Consider the following 17,471-nt stretch of genomic DNA (forward strand, 5'->3'; position numbering starts at 1 on the left):
AGAGGGCTGATTTTTTGCCATGAGTCTTGGTGTCTGGTTTCAGTGTTTCACTGGGCACTGGTTCAGTGACTGAGTAGTTTGAAGCAGCAAACAGACAAGACAGTTACTGATCATCTCTGGCCTCAGCTTGGAGGCCAAAGGGTTGGTGTTGACTGTAGCTCTTTGTCAGGTGGATCCCCGAGGTGGGGAAGGGGCAGTGGATGGAGCTGGTGGCTCCTTCTCCTTCCTGCTGGAGCCAGTCCCAGCCCCAGGCTGTCCCTGGGCACAGGTGCAGAGGCCTGAGTGATGCATGCATTAGGGGTGGCACTGTGTCTTCTGGTGGCTCACCTCCACATCCTCTCTTTATGCCTTTAACCCATCTCTTGGATGGGATCCAGTGGCTGTGCTGGTTGCTCTGGGGCATGATTCTGACCAGCAGTGCCAAGGATGCTGCAGTGCCAGGTCTCTGGTGCCTGTGCATCAGCTGTGGCTCTGCAGGCTCCAGACAGCTTTCAGAGGCAACTGGAAGAATTAAGCAGGAGCAAGAAGACCTTCAATTCCAGTGTGAATTTGTGCTTCAGAGCCCCATCAGTGCCTAGCAGAGCTGTGGTTGGATGCAGGGAGCTGCTCAGAGGTGGGTCAGTAAAGTCTGATGGAGAGGAGCTGGCAGAAGGGGCTGGCTGTGGTTTTGCTGAGTGTCAGGAGCAAGAAAACCTTCAATTCCAGTGTGAATTATTTGTGCTTCAGAGCCCCATCAGTGCCTAGCAGAGCTGTGGTTGGATGCAGGGAGCTGCTCAGAGGTGGGTCAGTAAGGTCTGATGGAGAGGAGCTGGCAGAGGCAAGGGCTGGCTGTGGTTTTGCTGAGTGTCAGGAGCAAGAAGACCTTCAATTCCAGTGTGAATTTGTGCTTCAGAGCCCCATCAGTGCCTAGCAGAGCTGTGGTTGGATGCAGGGAGCTGCTCAGAGGTGGATCAGTAAAGTCTGATGGAGAGGAGCTGGCAGAGGCAGGGGCTGGCTGTGGTTTTGCTGAGTGTCAGGAGCAAGAAGACCTTCAATTCCAGTGTGAATTTGTGCTTCAGAGCCCCATCAGTGCCTAGCAGAGCTGTGGTTGGATGCAGGGAGCTGCTCAGAGGTGGATCAGTAAAGTCTGATGGAGAGGAGCTGGCAGAGGCAGGGGCTGGCTGTGGTTTTGCTGAGTGTCAGGAGCAAGAAGACCTTCAATTCCAGTGTGAATTTGTGCTTCAGAGCCCCATCAGTGCCTAGCAGAGCTGTGGTTGGATGCAGGGAGCTGCTCAGAGGTGGGTCAGTAAAGTCTGATGGAGAGGAGCTGGCAGAAGGGGCTGGCTGTGGTTTTGCTGAGTGTCAGGAGCAAGAAGACCTTCAATTCCAGTGTGAATTAGTGCTTCAGAGCCCCATCAGTGCCTAGCAGAGCTGTGGTTGGATGCAGGGAGCTGCTCAGAGGTGGATCAGTAAAGTCTGATGGAGAGGAGCTGGCAGAGGCAGGGGCTGGCTGTGGTTTTGCTGAGTGTCAAGAGCAAGAAGACCTTCAATTCCAGTGTGAATTATTTGTGCTTCAGAGCCCCATCAGTGCCTAGCAGAGCTGTGGTTGGATGCAGGGAGCTGCTCAGAGGTGGGCTCAGCAAAGTCTGGTGGAGGGGAGCTGGCAGAGGCAGGGGCTGTGCTTTTGCTGAGTATCTGTATTGCATCCCAGGGGAAGCACTGGGAGTGTTTTATCCACTTCCAGAGCAGTCAGCAGTGCCAGGAAGAGTGTGCCAGAGCCCTGCCTCCAGCAGCTCCTGTGGTGGGGGTTCAAAATAGCTGAGCCAAAGCACAGCCTGAGGCTGCCTTGAGAGGCTGCCTGATGCAGTGAGCTGGACAGAGGGGTCTGCAGTGCTCTTGGCATGGCTCTGAGGTGACCTCTCTCACCAAAACACCTTCAGGGTTTGAAGCAGAGCCTGTTATTGGGGTGCACACAGTGCAAGCTCAGCAGAGAGGCAAACCCCCTTTGATTTTGGGGAGAAAAAGCTGTAGGAAGATTTTCCTGAAGTGATTCCATTTCTGCCTGGCATCTTGGACACCTCACCCACTCTCCTCTCATTTCACCTCAGGATGTTTGTCCCCCCACTGCCCACTCTCATTTCATCTCAGGATGTTTGTCCCCCCACTGCCCACTCTCATTTCACCTCAGGATGTTGGTCCCCCACTGCCCCCTGAGCAGTGTCAGAGGAGGGGACAGGGCAGTGTGGCCGTGGTTTGGCTTGCTCTGGGCAGCAGCACTGCAGCTCTCCTCACACTTGGAGCCCAGCAAGCTCCAGGTAGCAGCAGTTCCTCCTTAGAGCCTTCAAGCACTCTCTTCTGTGCTTTCTTCCACTTTCCCAGGCAGGGTCAACAATGGTTGTGGCCATGTAGGGGACTTTGAGGCTTCAGCCTGTTGGGCAGAGGCTGCTTTGAGTGAACAATAGCCCAGGCGGTGATGCCAGGCAGCCCAAGCAGCTCTGCCTCGGTGGCTTTGGCCACCTGAGAGGATCTGCCAGCTCCATGTGGAGCCTTGGTTCTGCCTGACATCCCATCCTGAAAACAGGCAGCTGCTGCTGGATGTTTGCTGCTCCCTCTCCACTCAGCAGCTCCTCTGTTAGCAAGAGGGCCCTGCCCAAGGCCTGCAGGGCTGCCAGCATTGGTGCTCTCTGGTACCAAAAAGGGGCTTCTGGGCCCAGATCTCTGCTGGAATGGCCTTCATGGCAGGAGCAACCTCCCTGGAGGTGTTTGGCTGAGGCTGTGTGCAGCCTGCTTTAGGGCAGGGTGTCCCTGGGCATGGCAGGGGGGTTGGAACTGGCTGGTCCTTGTGGTCCCTTCCAACCCTTGACTGATTCTATGATTCCATGGGCTGGGAAGCCACCCTGCTCTCCCAGAGGCTTTCCCAGCTGCAGGAGGTGCTGGTGGAGCATGCTGAAGCCCAGGTGATGCTCTGCAGCCCCACCGTGGCACTGCGAGGGCTGGGCATGGCTCCTGAGCTGCCCTCTCTGCACTGCTGCAGCTTCTGATGTTTCTAATCCAGCTTTTGGAAACCCATGGGAGGAGCAGGGAACCCACTGGGGGAGGGGTGCCCAGACAAGGCCCCAGGCCCCTGCTCACCACAGCTGTTTCTCCTGAACCAACTGCACCACCTAACAGCTTCTTCTCTTGCTTCTCTTTCCTGTTGCTTGCAGTAATGTGGACACAGAAAAACTGTGTGGTAAGTTGGGTGATGTCCCTGCCTTGGAGGGCTTCCTCTTGAGGGTCTGTGGTGGGGCTCTGTGTGTGTCTGACCTGGGCAGGCAGGTGGCATTGGCAGTGCCAGGGCCTGAATGCCAGCACAGAGAGCTCTGGAGATCACCCAGTACAAACCCCCTGCTAAAGCAGGGCACCCACAGCACCTTGCCCAGGTGGGTTTGGAACCTCTCCAGAGAAGGAGACTCCACAGCCTCTCTGGGCAAGCCTGCTCCTGGGCTCCTACAGCCTCACACCAAAAACACTTCTCCTCCTGTTCAGGTGGAGCCTCCTGGGTTCCAGTTTGTGCCCATCTGTCCCTTGTCCTGTCACTGGGCACCACAGAAAAGAGTCTGGCCCCATCCTCTTTCCCCCCACCCTTCAGCTCTTGCTGAGCATTGCTCAGATCCCCTCTCAGGCTGCTCTTCTCCAGGCTCTCAGCCTCAGGGCTCTCAGCCTTTGCTCCTCACAGAGCTGCTCCAGACCCTCAGCATCTTTGGAGCCTCTGCTGGGCCCTACAGCAATTCCCTGTCTTGAACTGGGGAGCCCAAAACTGGACCCAGCACTCCAGACATGGCCTCACCAGGGCAGAAGAGAGGGGGAGGAGAATCTCCCTTGACCTGCTGGTCACACTCTTCTGAATGCAGCCCAGGAGACTGTTTGGCCTCTTGGCCACAAGAGCATGTTGCTGGCTCATGGGGAACTTGGTGTCCACCAGCACTGCCAGGTCCTTCTCCACAGAGCTGCTTCCCAACAGGTCCTTTCTCCCCTGTAGTGGTGCAGGACTTGGTGTCCACCAGCACTGCCTTCTTCACAGAGCTACTTCCCAGCAGGTCCTCCCTCACCTGTAGTGGTGCAGAGCTTGGTGTCCACCAGCACTGCCAGGTCCTTCTCCACAGAGCTGCTTCCCAGCAGGTCCTCCCTCACCTCTAGTGGTGCAGGTGCAGAGCTTGGTGTCCACCAGCACTGCCAGGTCCTTCTCCACAGAGCTGCTTCCCAACAGGTCCTTCCTCACCTGTAGTGGTGCAGGTGCAGGACTCTTCACTTGCCCTTGTTGAACTTGATGAGGTTCCCCTCCACTCAGTTCTCTGGCCTGTCCAGGGATGTGTCCCTGAGGATAGGGAAGAAGTCTTCCTTTCAGTCTGGGTGGGAGTGTGATCCTGGGGAGGGACATGGATGTCCTGCAGTGCTGAGCTGTCTGCCCTGCACCTCCTGCTCCCCACAGAGATGGAGGTGCTCAGGAAACTCACCATGATGTTTTTTCTCCTGCTTCAGATTATTTCTCAGCCTATCTTGGAGAATACAGGAATGTGCTCTCTGCCCTGGAAACCCTCAACTCTGCAGTGCTGGCAGCCATGGACAAAACCAAGCTGGTAAGGATGGGATCACAGGAGCAGAAGCTGTGGTGGTCTTTGCTTAGTGTTGAGCTTAGGTGTCACAGTGTGGCACTCCCAGGTCTGTGAGGTGTCCCTCTGCATGCCTGACTTGTCCCCATGGGCAGTGGGGGGCTGCAGGTAGCACAGGGTGAGGGTGGTGAGACATTGGCAGAGATTGAGGGTGGGGAGACACTGGCACAGGTTGCCCAGGGAGGTTGTGGAGCACAGAAGCACCCAATGTGATCAAAGAAGAGAGCTCCAAGCTCAGCCAGCCCAACCTAGCACCCAGCCCTGCCCAACCAACCACACCATGGCACTAAGTGCCCCAGCCAGCCTTGGCTTCAACACCTCCAGCCACAGCCACTCCACCACCTCCCTGGGCAGCCCATTCCAATGCCAATCACTCTCTCTGCCAGCAACTTCCTCCTTACATCCAGCCTGGACCTCCCCTGGCACAGCTTGAGGCTGTGTCCCCTTCTGATGCTGCTTGCCTGTCAGCAGAGCCCAACCCCACCTGGCTGGGAGCTGCAGGCAGCAATGAGCTCTGCCCTGAGCCTCCTCTGCTGCAGGCTGCACACCCCCAGCTCCTTCAGCCTCTCCTCACAGGGCTCTGCTCCAGGCCCCTCCCCAGCCTTGCTGCCCTGCTCTGGACACTTCCAGCACCTCAACATCTCTGCTTTCCCCAGGCTGGGACTCCTGAGGGGGCTGCAGTACCCAGGCTGGTTAGAAGGAGGAGAGGGAGGCAGCTTCTTCAGTGTGAGGGTGGCAGAGCCCTGGAGCAGGCTGCCCAGAGAGGTTGTGCAGTCTCCTTCTCTGGAGCCTTTCCAAACCCACCTGGGTGCATTCCTGTGTGCACTGCCCTGGGTGCTGCTGCTTGGCAGAGAGGTTGGACTGGATGAGCTCTGGAGGTCCCTTCCAGCCTCTAGGGCTCTGTGATTCTGTTGTGTGATCAGCTGCACAGGGGGCAGCTGAACCAGGGGAAGCTGCATTTTACGACTGATTTCCTCCCTCTGGCAGGAAATTCTCCAGAAAGAGCACTTTGGGCTCTCTCTAGAGATGGTTATTTCCATCCCTCTCTCTGGAGATGGTTATTTCCATCCCTCTCTCTGCTGCACTCCCCTGGGCCTGCTGTGTGTGATGGGGCAAGAGACAGGAGGCAGCTGCCTCCTCTCTGCAGTGCTCACCTCAAATGCTGATGTGTCCCCAGGGGATGTGGCTGTGCCCCTGCAGGGTGGGAGCAGGAGGAGGGGGAGCCCTCTACGAGGTGATCTTTAGAGCCCTGTCCCCTCCAAGCACAGCCTGCACCAGCCTAGTGGTTGGGTTGTGGGGGGGTTGGCACCCCAGGTTGGTTCCTGTGCCTGTGTGTTTGGGGTGTGAGGACTGTGCTGGGTGAGCTGCAGGGCTCAGAGCTGGCTGAAAGTGCTTCCCCCACAGCTGTGACATGATGTCAGTGTGAGCAGCTGCCTGCTCCTGTGATAGAACTCCATCCCCTGACATCACCCACAGAGGCCATCAGGAGGATCAGGCCATGGCTGGGGAGTGCTGGAGGCTGGCTGGGTGCTGGGGGTTCTCCCAGAGCCTGGCCTCTTGAAGGGGAGGTGCAGCTGGGGAGAAGCATCTGGCCCCTGTGCAGGGGCAAGTGTCCCTGTGCCGTGGCTGGCCCCAAGAGGGGGCTGAGGAGGGTGGGTGGGAGATGGGAGCAGACTCATTAACCTGGCTGTGGGGGTGCTTGCTGGGGCAAGTGGCCTCTGTGAGACAGGGGTGACAGTGTTTGGGTGCCTGCACCCCTTGGGAGTCAGGGGATGGAGTGGGCAGGGGGAGCAGAGGGTCCCTGCCTGGTCCAACCCTGTGCTCTCCCCATGGAGCAGAAGGGCTGGGAAGGAGTAGGTGGATTGCTTGGGTAGGGAAATGCAGAGATGCAGAGCTGGAGCTCAGCTTTCCATGGCTGCACAGGATCAGCTTCACTGCCATCCTCTTCCTCTGGCAGAGCAGTGAGATTCGTTTTCAAGCCTGAACCTGCCCTGGCACAGCTTGAGGCTGTGTCCCCTTGTTCTGTCCCTGGCTGCCTGGCAGCAGAGCCCAACCCCACCTGGCTACAGCCTCCCTGCAGGCAGCTGCAGGCAGCAATGAGCTCTGCCCTGAGCCTCCTCTGCTGCAGGCTGCACCCCCCCAGCTCCCCACAGGGCTGTGCTCCAGGCCCCTCCGCAGCCCTGCTGCCCTTCTCTGGACATCATCCAGCACCTCAACATCTCTCTTGAACTGAGGAGCCCAGCACTGGGCACAGCACTGAAGGGGTGGTCTCACCGGAGCTGACTGCAGGGCAGAAGCACTGCCCCGGTCCTGCTGGCCACACTCTTCTTGATGCCAGGATGCCACTGGCCCGCCTGGGCACGCTGCTGGCTCGCGTTCAGGCGGCTGCGCCCCCGCTGCAGAGCCAGAGGTGCCTGAGAGAGCTCTCTCCGCTTGCCCGCAGAGGTACGAGGGCGCCTCGAAGCTGGAGCAGTTCCTGACGCGGTTCCTGCTGCGGGAGACGCTGCAGCAGCTGCAGTCCCTGCAGGGCTCGCTAGAGTGCGCTGTGGACACCGTGGAGGAGCAGGCAGGACGCGAGCGGTAAGCGGCTGCGGCTCCGCTGCTCGCTTGGGCGCTGCGGCTGCGGCTCCGGCTCCCGGCCGGCGGCGGAGCTGCCCCGCGGCAGCGCCTGGCTCCAGCCTCTCCTTTGGCGTTTTGCTCTTTCAGGAAGGAGGTGCAGAAAGCGGAGGCCTCGCTCGGCCTGCGGCCGGGCCGGCGCTGCGGGCGCAGGGGGCAGAAGAACGTCTGCCTGTCACCCACCGACCCCTACTCCGGGATGCTAACCACAGGTAGCTGCTGCCTGGCAGCCGCAGCTCTGCTTGTATCACAGTGTCACAGTATCACAGTGTCACAGTATCATCAGGGTTGGAAGAGACCTCACAGATCATCAAGTCCAACCCTTTAGCACAGAGCTCAAGGCCAGACCATGGCACCAAGTGCCACGTCCAGTCCTGCCTTGAACAGCTCCAGGGACGGCGACTCCACCACCTCCCCGGGCAGCCCATTCCAGTGTCCAATGACTCTCTCAGGGAAGAACTTTCTCCTCACCTCCAGCCTAAATTTCCCCTGGCACAGCCTGAGGCTGTGTCCTCTCGTTCTGGTGCTGGCCACCTGAGAGAAGAGAGCAACCTCCTCCTGGCCACAACCTCCCCACAGGTAGCAGTTGGTGCCTCTGTCCAGCCTGCAGAGGCTGCGGGAGCAGCAGCGTGGCACAAAGGGCATTGGCAGCCAGCTGCCAGCTGCAGCTCCTGTGGGAGGCTGAGCAGTGGGAAGAGTTCCAGGAGGAAAACAAGTCTGAGCTTTTGGTTTACATGGGAGGTTTAGAAGGGTGGGGTTTTTTTTTGGTGGTGTTCTGGGTCTTGAGCAAGCTTTTGCAGTGGCAACAGCCAGCATTTGCCATGGCACCTCTCTGCCCTTCCCCCTGCAGGCGTTTGCGTGGAGCACAGCAGCCAGTGGATGGCACAGATCAACAGGCTGCAGCAGCTCATCGAGAAGCTGGAGTGCAAGGTGCGTGGTACAGGGCAGGGCTGGGGGCTGTCTTGCACCTTGGGGCTGCCAGGTTGGTGCTGGTTCCCCTCCCTGTGCCATCGGCCCTGGTGTGTGGTCCTGGCATTGTTACAGAGCTGTGCCCCCTCACCAGACCCAGGTTGGCAAAGCTGCTCACCCCCTGCTGTCTCCAAGGCTCTCCTTCTCCACTCAGCTCTGCTGACCCTCCTCTGATTCTCCATGGCCCATGCTGATCTGACGAGTCCAGTGTCCACCCCTGACCGCCCAAATGTGCAGGTCATAGCCCTGAGGTGCCCCAAGGAATGTCCCCAGAGCTGTCACACTGAGCTGGGCCGGGCTGGGGGTTCCTGCCACGTTGTGCTGGCTCAGAGCTGTCCCAGTAAGGATGATTTCTTCTCTGGTGCTCACACAGAGCCCGCGGCTGGAGCCACTGAAGGAGGAAGCGATGTGCAAAGGAAGAGATGCAGTAAGTCCCTGCCTGTGCACACAGACCCCGCTCTGACATCGCTCCCGCAGCCCCTGTCCCCACAGTCACCTGGCTGAGCTGCTGGCTTTGGGCTGGTGAGGACTCTGCTGCCCGCTGGTGGAGCGGGATGGGAGTCGGAGCTCTCAGCTGCCCGTGGCATCATCCACGGGACAAATGCAGCTCCCCCAGCAGTGCCCACAGCCAGCACAGAGCAGGCCAACCCCCTGCTTGTGAGCCCCCGAGTCCCCCAGCTTTGCTCTGGGCACCCTCAGACCATGCAGAGCCCCAGTAGAGGGTTCTCAAGGCCCCTTTGAGCTGGGGGGGGAACAACATAGGGAACTGCAACAGGCCCTAAACAAGACCCCACCGCTAGGGGATGGAGCATCTCCTGTTGGTGCAGCCCTTCTTGCAGGGGCCACCTGCCCAGGTAAGGCAGGAGCCACTTGGTGCTGGCACCGTCCCCCAGCGCTGCGGCGCCAGCTGCGTCCTGCAGCTTCCTCTGCCGAGCTGGGGGTGCTGGGCACTGCCTTGCCCTGCAGCAGGGTGGGAGCAGGGAGGCCAGGAGGGGACAGGGGCCACCCTGATGCCATTCTTCTGCCATCCCCTCCCAGCACATCCTGGTGGCAAAGAGGCAGATCTCGGTGGCGAGCAGCAGCATCGAGGAGTTCCGCCAAGCCTTCAGGTCCTACACGGAGGGCACTGCCGGGCAGAGCAGCTGCCTGCAGTAAGTGTGGCAGCTGGGGGGGGGTGTGGGGTGGCTCCCACAGACATTTGGGCTTTTAACACAGCACCCTCGGGGGACAGCAGAGGGGTTTGTGGTGTGTTTTGTGTGCTGGGGGAGCTCAGAGCGCAGAGGTTTGACCCTGCGGAGAGAGGAGGAGATCTTGTCCCAGCTGCGGCAGTGTCTCTGCAGCGTGGACCCAGCTCTTGCTGCCCCTGTGAGGCCACACCTTGAGTACTGCCATCAGTTTTGGGACCCTGGCTTCAAGAAGGGCATTTTGAGGCTGGAGAGTGTCCAGAGAAAGGCAGCAAACCTGGTGAAGGGTGTGAAGAAGAGGGCTGGGGAGGAGCAGCTGAGGGCAGACCTCATTGCTCTCTGCAGCTGCCTGAAAGGAGCTTGCAGTGAGGTGGGTTGGGTTGTTTACTCCCAAGTATCAGGTGACAGGACAAGAGGAGATGGCCTCAGTTGGCATCAGGTGAGGCTTAGGTTGGGTATCAGAAGAAACTTCCTCTCTGAAAGGGTTCTCAGGCACTGGCACAGGCTGCCCAGGGGGGTGGCCGAATCTCCATGCCTGGAGGGGTTTCAAAGAGGCAGAGCTGTGGTGCTGAGGGCCACAGCTTAGCAGCAGCTGGGGTGGTTAGAGCATGGTTGGACTGGAGAATCAGAGCACTGCTGGGAGCAGCCTCAACCATCTGAGCCTAACCCCACTGTGACATCAAAGCTGAGCACCCCTCCACTGCTGGGCAGCTTGAAGCCCAGCTCTGACTCCAGTGCCATGCCACTGCCAGCCTGTCCCTGGAGCTGGCACAGCTGCTCCTGGAGAGGCCCTTCCTGTTCCCGTGGGCAGCAGTTCCCCTTTGAAGTTGCCATTGCTCAGTTCTGCAGCTGCAGCAGCACAAAAGCGTTTGCAAGCCCAGAGCCAAGGGAGCTGCCCCTTGTGACCGGTGTGGCAGGGACAGGGCTGTGGTCCTTTGGCCCCTTCTGGCAGGAGCACTGAGCAGGCAGCTGGGTGGTGGTGCAGGGGCAGGCTCTCCACCTGAGCAACGCTGGAGCAGAGCCCTGGGCAGCCTCTGCTCTCCTGGGTCACCCCAGGGGACTGCAGAGTGCTCTGGGGACCGCACACGGGGGGATGCAGCCTATGAGGTGCCAGCTGAGTTGCTTTGCTCTCCCCCCAAGGGCCGGGGCCCCTCCTGCAGCCCTTAGCAGCAGCTGGAGGAAGCCTTCCTCCACAGCTGGAGCTCAGGATGCTGCAGCTGAGCGCAGATGGTTCCCCAGCCCATGCACCCTCAGCCTTTGCTCTCTCCCCTCCCTGCTGCTTCCCATGGACCGGAGGAAGCCCCAGGCTGTTCCTCTGGGGGGAGGGAGCGTGGGAAGCAGCTCCTGGCCAAACAGCATCGCGCTGGGGGGGCAGCAAGCTGCGGGTTTGTGCTGTGGTCTCAGCTCCTCACTCTCCTGCCCCAGTGTGTGCGGGGGGGGGGTGGGGGGGTGAGGGCTGACAGGCAGCTGCAGAGGCTGCAGGGCTGAGCTCCTCTCTGCTGCACTGCTGTCTGGGCAGCAGCAAGGCCCAGCCTAAACAGCAGCACTGATACCTGAGCAGCCTGGGCTGGTGGAAGGTGTCCCTGCCCACGGCAGGGGATTGGAACTAGGTGATCCCTTCCAACCCAAACCCTTCTGAGAGCCCTGAAGGGTGAGGGCTTTGGGATCCTCCGGAGCTGTGTGCTGGCTCCTGCAGCCACACAGTGTGGGTGCATCCCAAGTGCTCTCTGAAAGCCTTGTGCTGAGGCCCCACGGTGCTCAGTGTCACTCCTGTCCCCCTGCAGTGTGTCTGCCTGCAAGCTGACAGATGAGGCCTGCTTCATTCTCTACGAGTTCTGGCAGGACGTGAGCTCCTGGAGAAGGTTGGAGGCTCTCCTTGTGCAGGGCTGGGGCTGGCTGCTCTGGACTGGGGAGGCAGCTGCAAGGGGTGTCCCTCTGGGGCTCCACCAGGACCCCACTGCTCCCAGTCCCTGTATGGGCTGTCCTGCTGCTGGCAGCTGATGCCAGTGTGCCCCTGGGCTGCCTGCAGCAGGAGGGGATGAACACCCTGATAAAGGACCTGGGGAGCAGAGCAGGGGTGGGAGGCCTTTGGGGCTGTGTAGTAGCAGCCCTGACCCTGGGTGTGGGCAGGGGTCCCAGTGCAGCCCCGAGGCAGGCAGAAGCCCTGCAGCCCCTGACCCTCCCTCTGCCTTACACCCCCTGACCCTCGCCCTGCCTCACAGCCCTCCACAGCCCTGCAGCCCCTGACCCTCACCCTGCCTTACACACCTTGACCCTCACCCTGCCTCACAGCCCCCCACAGCCCTGCAGCCCCTGACCCTCACCCTGCCTCACAGCCCTGCACCCCTTGACCCTCATCCTGCCTCACAGCCCTGCACCCCCTGACCCTCCCTCTGCCTTACAGCCACTTGCAGTCCAGCTGCAGCAAGACCTTCCAGCGCTCCATCATCAGCTTGCTGGAGTCCCCAGAGCTGCTGACCACCATGCTTTTCCCAGGTGAGGAGGGAGGTGGGGCCCAGGCTGGCCTGGGGGGCTGTGGGAGCCCCCCCCTCTCAAGTCCCCATGCTTCTGCTTTGGGTGTTGTGCAGGGAGCAGGCAGCTGGGCTCGCTCCAGAGCAGAGGATGGGGGTGGGGAGGGACCTGAACTGCGTTTCTCAGCCCCCCCCCGTGTAAAATACCATGAAGTAATTTGTCTGGAGCTGACTCTACTTGACTCTCGAGTCCTCAGCACAGACAGGGACCTGTTGGAGCAGGGCCAGAGGAGACCACAGCAATGCTGGGAGGGCTGGAAGCCCTCTGCTGTGAGGCCAGGCTGGGAGAGCTGGGGGTGCTCAGCCTGGAGAAGGCTCCAGGGAGACCTTCTGGTGGCCTTTCAGTGCTTAAAGGGGCTGCCCAGAAAGCTGGGGAACAGACTTTTGATCAGGGCAGGAGAAGGGGTGATGCTTGGAAACTAGAACAGGGAGATTTAGACTGGAGGAAAGGTAGAATTTCTTTGTGCCCAAGCTGCCCAGAAGGGTGGTAGATGCCCTACCTCTGGAACCATTCCAGCATAGGTTGTCTGGGGTCTCTGAGCAGGGCTGTAGCTGGCCCTGCTCCCTGCAGAGGGGCTGGACTAGATGAGCTTTAAAGGTTCCTTCCTCCCCAAACCAGCCTGGGATTCCAGAGTTCACTGAATCTGGACTGAATCCCACAGTGGCAGTGCTCCTCCTGCCCTGCTGGTCCCACTGCCCCCGTTCCAGGTGTGCCCCTGCTGGGCTCAGGTGGCTCACTCCTCTCCAGGCCATGGAGCCCAGGGGGCTGATGATGCTTTAGAGCCGGATGCCAGGGAGCTGCAGCACAGCCTCAGGTGTCCCCAAGCAGGGCTGGATTCCCCCCCCCACCTCTGCTGCCCCCACTCCCCTTGCCCAGGCTGACCCTGACCCCTTCCCCTCTCTCCCCCCAGCCTCCTGGTGGATCATGAACAACAACTGACCCTGGGCAGCTTCTCCAGGATGCCCTCAGCATGCGCGGCAGGGCCAGCACCTTCCCCTCCCCCGTGGCACCTGCCTGCCCCTCCTTCCAGCAGGGGCTGCCTGCCCCTGGCCCTGGCAGTGCTTTACCTTTTGCTCTTTCCATGTTCATTGATTGATTCCCTCACCCAGAGGCTCTGTGGGGAGAGCAGGGCAGCTCCAGCAGCGTGCCTGGGGTGACCTGGCTCTGCTGCCCTCAGCCCCCCTTGCACTCCATCTCCTCTTCCTCACGCTCCATTTCCTGCAGGCTCCACAGGGACAGGCTGAGGGATGTGGCTCTGGCCAGCTGTGGCATCCTGAAGCCCTGGGCCAGCTGTGGCCCTGCCCAGAGCGCTGGGCTGCCTTGGGTGGGTTGTGAACAGTGTTTTATAGGGGGCAAAAAAGGGAAGTTTTCCTGGCAAGAAGTGCCAGGTCTGGCCTTGGCCATGCCAACAGCCTGTGTGGCCACTGCAATGGCTTTGACATTGGCCTCCTGCTCCCCCAGCAGTGCCCAGGGCACTGCACCCCCAGGGCAGGCCAGAATGGGCAGCGGCTCTGCTGCTTCGCCCTGCGGTCAGCTGCCACACAGCAGAGCTGGCACCAGGCTCAGTGCAGCTGAGTTAATGGTGAGAGGGGGCTCAGGCTGAGCAGGGCTGCCCCCCTTGCTGCAGCAGAGCCCTGGATGGTGGCTTGCACAGGAGCCTTGCTCTCTCCTCCCCTGGGCTGGTGTCAAAGCTGCTGCTGAGAAGAGCAGGGAGTGAGGGACTGGGCAGGGCAGGCATGGAGAATGTCCCTGCACCCCTGCCTGGCACCAGCACTTGGTGTGCTTCACCCAGCTCGCCACAGCTGCCCCCATCCAACCCTCCCTTGCCTGGGTACCAGCCCCCTCCCACCTCCCCTTCCCTGCCCCGAGGGTGCTGCTCCCCAGCAGCACTCCAGCAGCAGCACTCCAGCAGCAGCACCTGCCCTGCGGCTCCCCAGCGCCCTGGTGGAGCAGTGAGAGTGCAGCAAAGCTGTGGCTGCAGGGTGCTGGCTCCAGCACGAGGACAACTGCTGCCAGGCTGTGCTGGCATCTCCTGCCGTGTCACCCCCTGCCTCAGGGCCCTGGGGCCACAACGTGGGGACAGAGATGTGTCTGGGGACTTGCTTTGCTCCAGCAGGAGCTTCCCCATGGCTCCCTGGGTTTGTGGTGCAGGGAGTGGGTCCTGACTGATGTTGGCAGCCTCACTTCCCCCTTGTTGGGGGGGGGAAACAGCAGCCACTGCTGCCAGCTTGACTGGGCACCATCAGGCCACCAAACAGCAAGGGGTGAGTGTGGGGCCTGCCTTGGCCACCCTCCCTGTGCCCAATTCTATCACTAATTGTGGCTAACTGCTCATTTGCCCTGGCCAGAGCCACACTGGGCCATGGTGGCTGCAGCCCAGGGCTGAGGCAGCAGCGGGGCAGGGCCACATACCCTGCATGGGAGCCACAGACAAAGGGCACAGGGGTGTGCTGGGAGCAGAGTTGCAGTGTGGGTTATGGGCACGTCAGGGGTGGGTGAGAGATGGGCACCCACAACTGGCACAGCTGCAGTGGGCTTTGGGATTCCTGAGCCACTGCCTGCAGGGGACACCAGCAGCCTTCCCACACCAGGGTGAGGTCTTGCCCCCTGTTCTGGATTTCTTACCCACTGGATTGGTGTTTGCAGTCCGAAGTCCACAGACTGGGCCAAGGTGTGCCCATGGGGCATCCTCCTCAGGTGGCTGGCAAGTGACACAGGGCTGAAGCTGCAAGCCAGCTGTGCCAGCAGGACAGCACCTGGCAAGATTTAAACCTGAACCTAAGGAAGTTACTGAGTTAGGGGCTGGCTGCCAGCTCTGCCTACACCTGCTCCCCCAGGACCTGCAGCTCCCCCAGCACCCTCTGCAGCTCACTTGCTCAGGGCTGCAGCCTGGCACCGTACCCCCAGTCCCACTCCCAGCTCCTCCCAAGAGAGGAAGGAGGAGCTGGCTGCTGAATAGAGTCTTTTTATTGACTACTTTGGAGTAGAACAAACTAAATACATCTGTACTGGGGGGGGGGGGGGGTGTGTCCTTTATACAGTAACATTAAATAAGTTATGCACAGGAATGAAGTAACAAATTTCTATTACAGAATTAAATGGGAGGGAAAAAAGAAAAGGGGGGGGGGGGGAGGAAAAAATCATTGAAGCCTCTCCCCAATGTCTTCCCATGTCCTAATTTCACATTTATCATTCCAAGTGGGGGAGGGGGGGGAAAACCCAAACCCAAGCAAACCAACCAAGGGGCACTCATTAGCATTTGATCTGTGTAAGGGGGGGGAACTGAGCTGCACGGCCGTCCCGGGCACCTGGGGAGGGTGGAAGACAAAATCTATTTACAAGCAACTTCTCCAGCCCTGCCCTGCTCCCTGCCCCAGCCCCTGCCCTGCAGAAACGATTGGGATGTGACAAGCAGGCAGCAAAGCCCCTTCAGGCCCCGCCCTGCTCCGGGGAGAGGAGGGGGGGGGGTGTTAGCAGCTCCTGCCCTGATGCTCCCACAAGCCCAAAGCATTTGCTGCTCCTCCCTGCTGGACACAGCAAATCCTCCCCCATGCTACAGACCTGGGCACGGCAAGTCTGCCTCCATGCTACAGACCTGGGCATGGCAAATCCTTCCCCATGCTACAGACCTGGGTGCAGCAAATCTGCCTCCATGCTACAGACCTGGGCACAGCAAACCTCCCCCATGCTACAGACCTGGGCCCAGCAAATCTGCCTCCATGCTACAGACCTGGGCACAGCAAACCTCCCCCATGCTACAGACCTGGGCACAGCAAATCTGCCTCCATGCTACAGACCTGGGCACAGCAAACCTCCCCCATGCTACAGACCTGGGCACAGCAAACCTCCCCCATGCTACAGACCTGGGCACAGCAAATCTGCCTCCATGCTACAGACCTGGGCACAGCAAATGCTGCTGGGCTTTGCTGCAGAGGGGTGGGCAGAGTCCCTTTCCAGGAGCTTTGCAAAGGGCACACAGCAGGCAGGCAGCTCAGGGCTGCTGCAGTCCGGGGCTCACCTTTGCTGCCATCTCCGTCCCTCCTGCAGCAAACACCTTCAGGCTGGTGACACCTTCCCTAGGCTGCTGTAGGCAGAGGGGCTCTAGTGCCACCCCTATTGGGGGCTGCCTTAATCCCAAGGACAGAGCACCTTCATGCTCTCAGGAGCCATGCCCATGCCAAGGGCTGTGCCATGGCCAGCAGCCCTGGCCCTGTCTCCTGGGGGACAGGGGAGATGCTCGCAGCCGCCACTCCTGAATTGAGTTTTTTTTGCATAACAAACCCTTGCAGAGATGGGAATCAGGGCTGGGCCCCCCCTAGGGCAGCAGCTTTCCCTGAGGGCCAGGGCTGGGTCAGCAGGTCACTGGCTCAGCCCAGGCAGCCAGCAGGCAGCTCCAGCACAGCAGCCTCCGTGTGGGTCATTCCCACTCCGTGATCCAGGGGAAAAGTGATCACCAAAGCCTGGAATGCCTTGAAGTGATCACCACAGCTGGGAATCCCTTGCCTTACCAGCCTGCAGCCCAGCACGGTGCAGGCACAGTCCGGGCTCTGCTGAGTGGCTGCTCAGGTGGGGAGCAGGGTGGGGAACTGGCACAGCTGCCCGAGGGAAACGTGCCCAGCCCTCTGATGGCCTCCACAGAGCGTCTGAGATCAGCCCTGCTGTGCCCCAGAAGAGCCCTGCTGGGGGTCGGTGTCAACTGTTGTGTGTGACTGCCCTGAGTTTGACTCTGAGCAGTGGATTTCCTGCCCACGGAATCCCCCCAGGACCTTACTGTGAGCCTGCAGCGCTGGGGCTGCTCTCTGAAAGCTGGCTGAGGTGGTGGTGGCTGCACAGCCCTGGGCCTCTCTGGGGAGCAGCACCACAGCAGCTCCCCAGGTGAGGACCTCCACAGGACACTAAGTCCTGCTTGGTTTTAATAGTTTGGCCAAGGCAAGTGGGGAGAAGAGAGCAGAACTGACCCCATCAGCACTGTGGGAGGAACACCACGGCAGGAGCTCTCAAACCAACAACTTCCAGCCAACATTTTCTGCACAGCAAAGGGACAGTGCCCAGGTGGAGAGGGCAAGAATGGCCTGCAGCCCATCCAGATCTGCTCTGTGCTTACTGCCAGCAAAGGTCCCTCCCCAGGGAGCACCCAACTGCCTGCCCCAGCACAGACTGGGACTAAACCCAGGCCATCCAGACGTGACCAGCTCTATGTTCCTGGCACTGACATTTGGTTTAGAGCAGATGGTTCCTCTCCTCCTTCTGCAATCATCAGCTGCCAACCTGCTGGCAGAAGAGGAGGGAAGAGGATCTGGCTTTTGCCATTTTGCTGGAGGACAAGCTGCTCCTGCTGGGAATCAGCTCGGGTCTGTCCAGGGCAACACCCAGCCAGCACAGCCACCGGAGACACTGCTGCCTGGGAGCAGGGTGGGTGCAGGGTATGGAAGAAACGTGGCTGGAGGAGGTGGCTCAGATGCCTCAGGAAGGAGCTGGAGCACATTTGACCCGTGAGGATGGGACTCAGCATCTCCCACCTGTGTTGGCAGTGCTCCCC

The 17,471-nt window shown here is 60.2% G+C and overlaps 1 protein-coding gene and 1 long non-coding RNA gene across 2 annotated transcripts in view; one reads left to right on the forward strand and one right to left on the reverse strand.

Annotated features, from left to right (window-relative positions):
• NECAB3 (N-terminal EF-hand calcium binding protein 3) overlaps positions 1-13,581 on the forward strand; it is a 29,167-nt gene extending 15,586 nt beyond the window's left edge. Inside the window, exons 4-13 of the mRNA XM_064167958.1 lie at positions 3,186-3,211; positions 4,501-4,598; positions 7,075-7,211; positions 7,338-7,459; positions 8,098-8,177; positions 8,590-8,643; positions 9,255-9,367; positions 11,185-11,262; positions 11,805-11,896; positions 12,843-13,581. Of these exons, the coding sequence (XP_064024028.1) occupies positions 3,186-3,211; positions 4,501-4,598; positions 7,075-7,211; positions 7,338-7,459; positions 8,098-8,177; positions 8,590-8,643; positions 9,255-9,367; positions 11,185-11,262; positions 11,805-11,896; positions 12,843-12,871 (829 nt within the window). The 3' untranslated portion in view covers positions 12,872-13,581. The remainder of the gene's footprint in view (positions 1-3,185; positions 3,212-4,500; positions 4,599-7,074; positions 7,212-7,337; positions 7,460-8,097; positions 8,178-8,589; positions 8,644-9,254; positions 9,368-11,184; positions 11,263-11,804; positions 11,897-12,842) is intronic.
• A 1,300-nt stretch (positions 13,582-14,881) lies between these two features.
• LOC135188509 (uncharacterized) lies at positions 14,882-17,471 on the reverse strand. The gene is made up of 2 exons (XR_010307728.1): positions 15,763-17,471; positions 14,882-15,729 (listed from the first exon to the last, which is right to left on the reverse strand). It is a non-coding gene; the product is annotated as an uncharacterized LOC135188509 (long non-coding RNA).

This window comes from Pogoniulus pusillus, chromosome 29 (genome assembly GCF_015220805.1).
Source record: "Pogoniulus pusillus isolate bPogPus1 chromosome 29, bPogPus1.pri, whole genome shotgun sequence".
NCBI lineage: Eukaryota > Metazoa > Chordata > Aves > Piciformes > Lybiidae > Pogoniulus > Pogoniulus pusillus.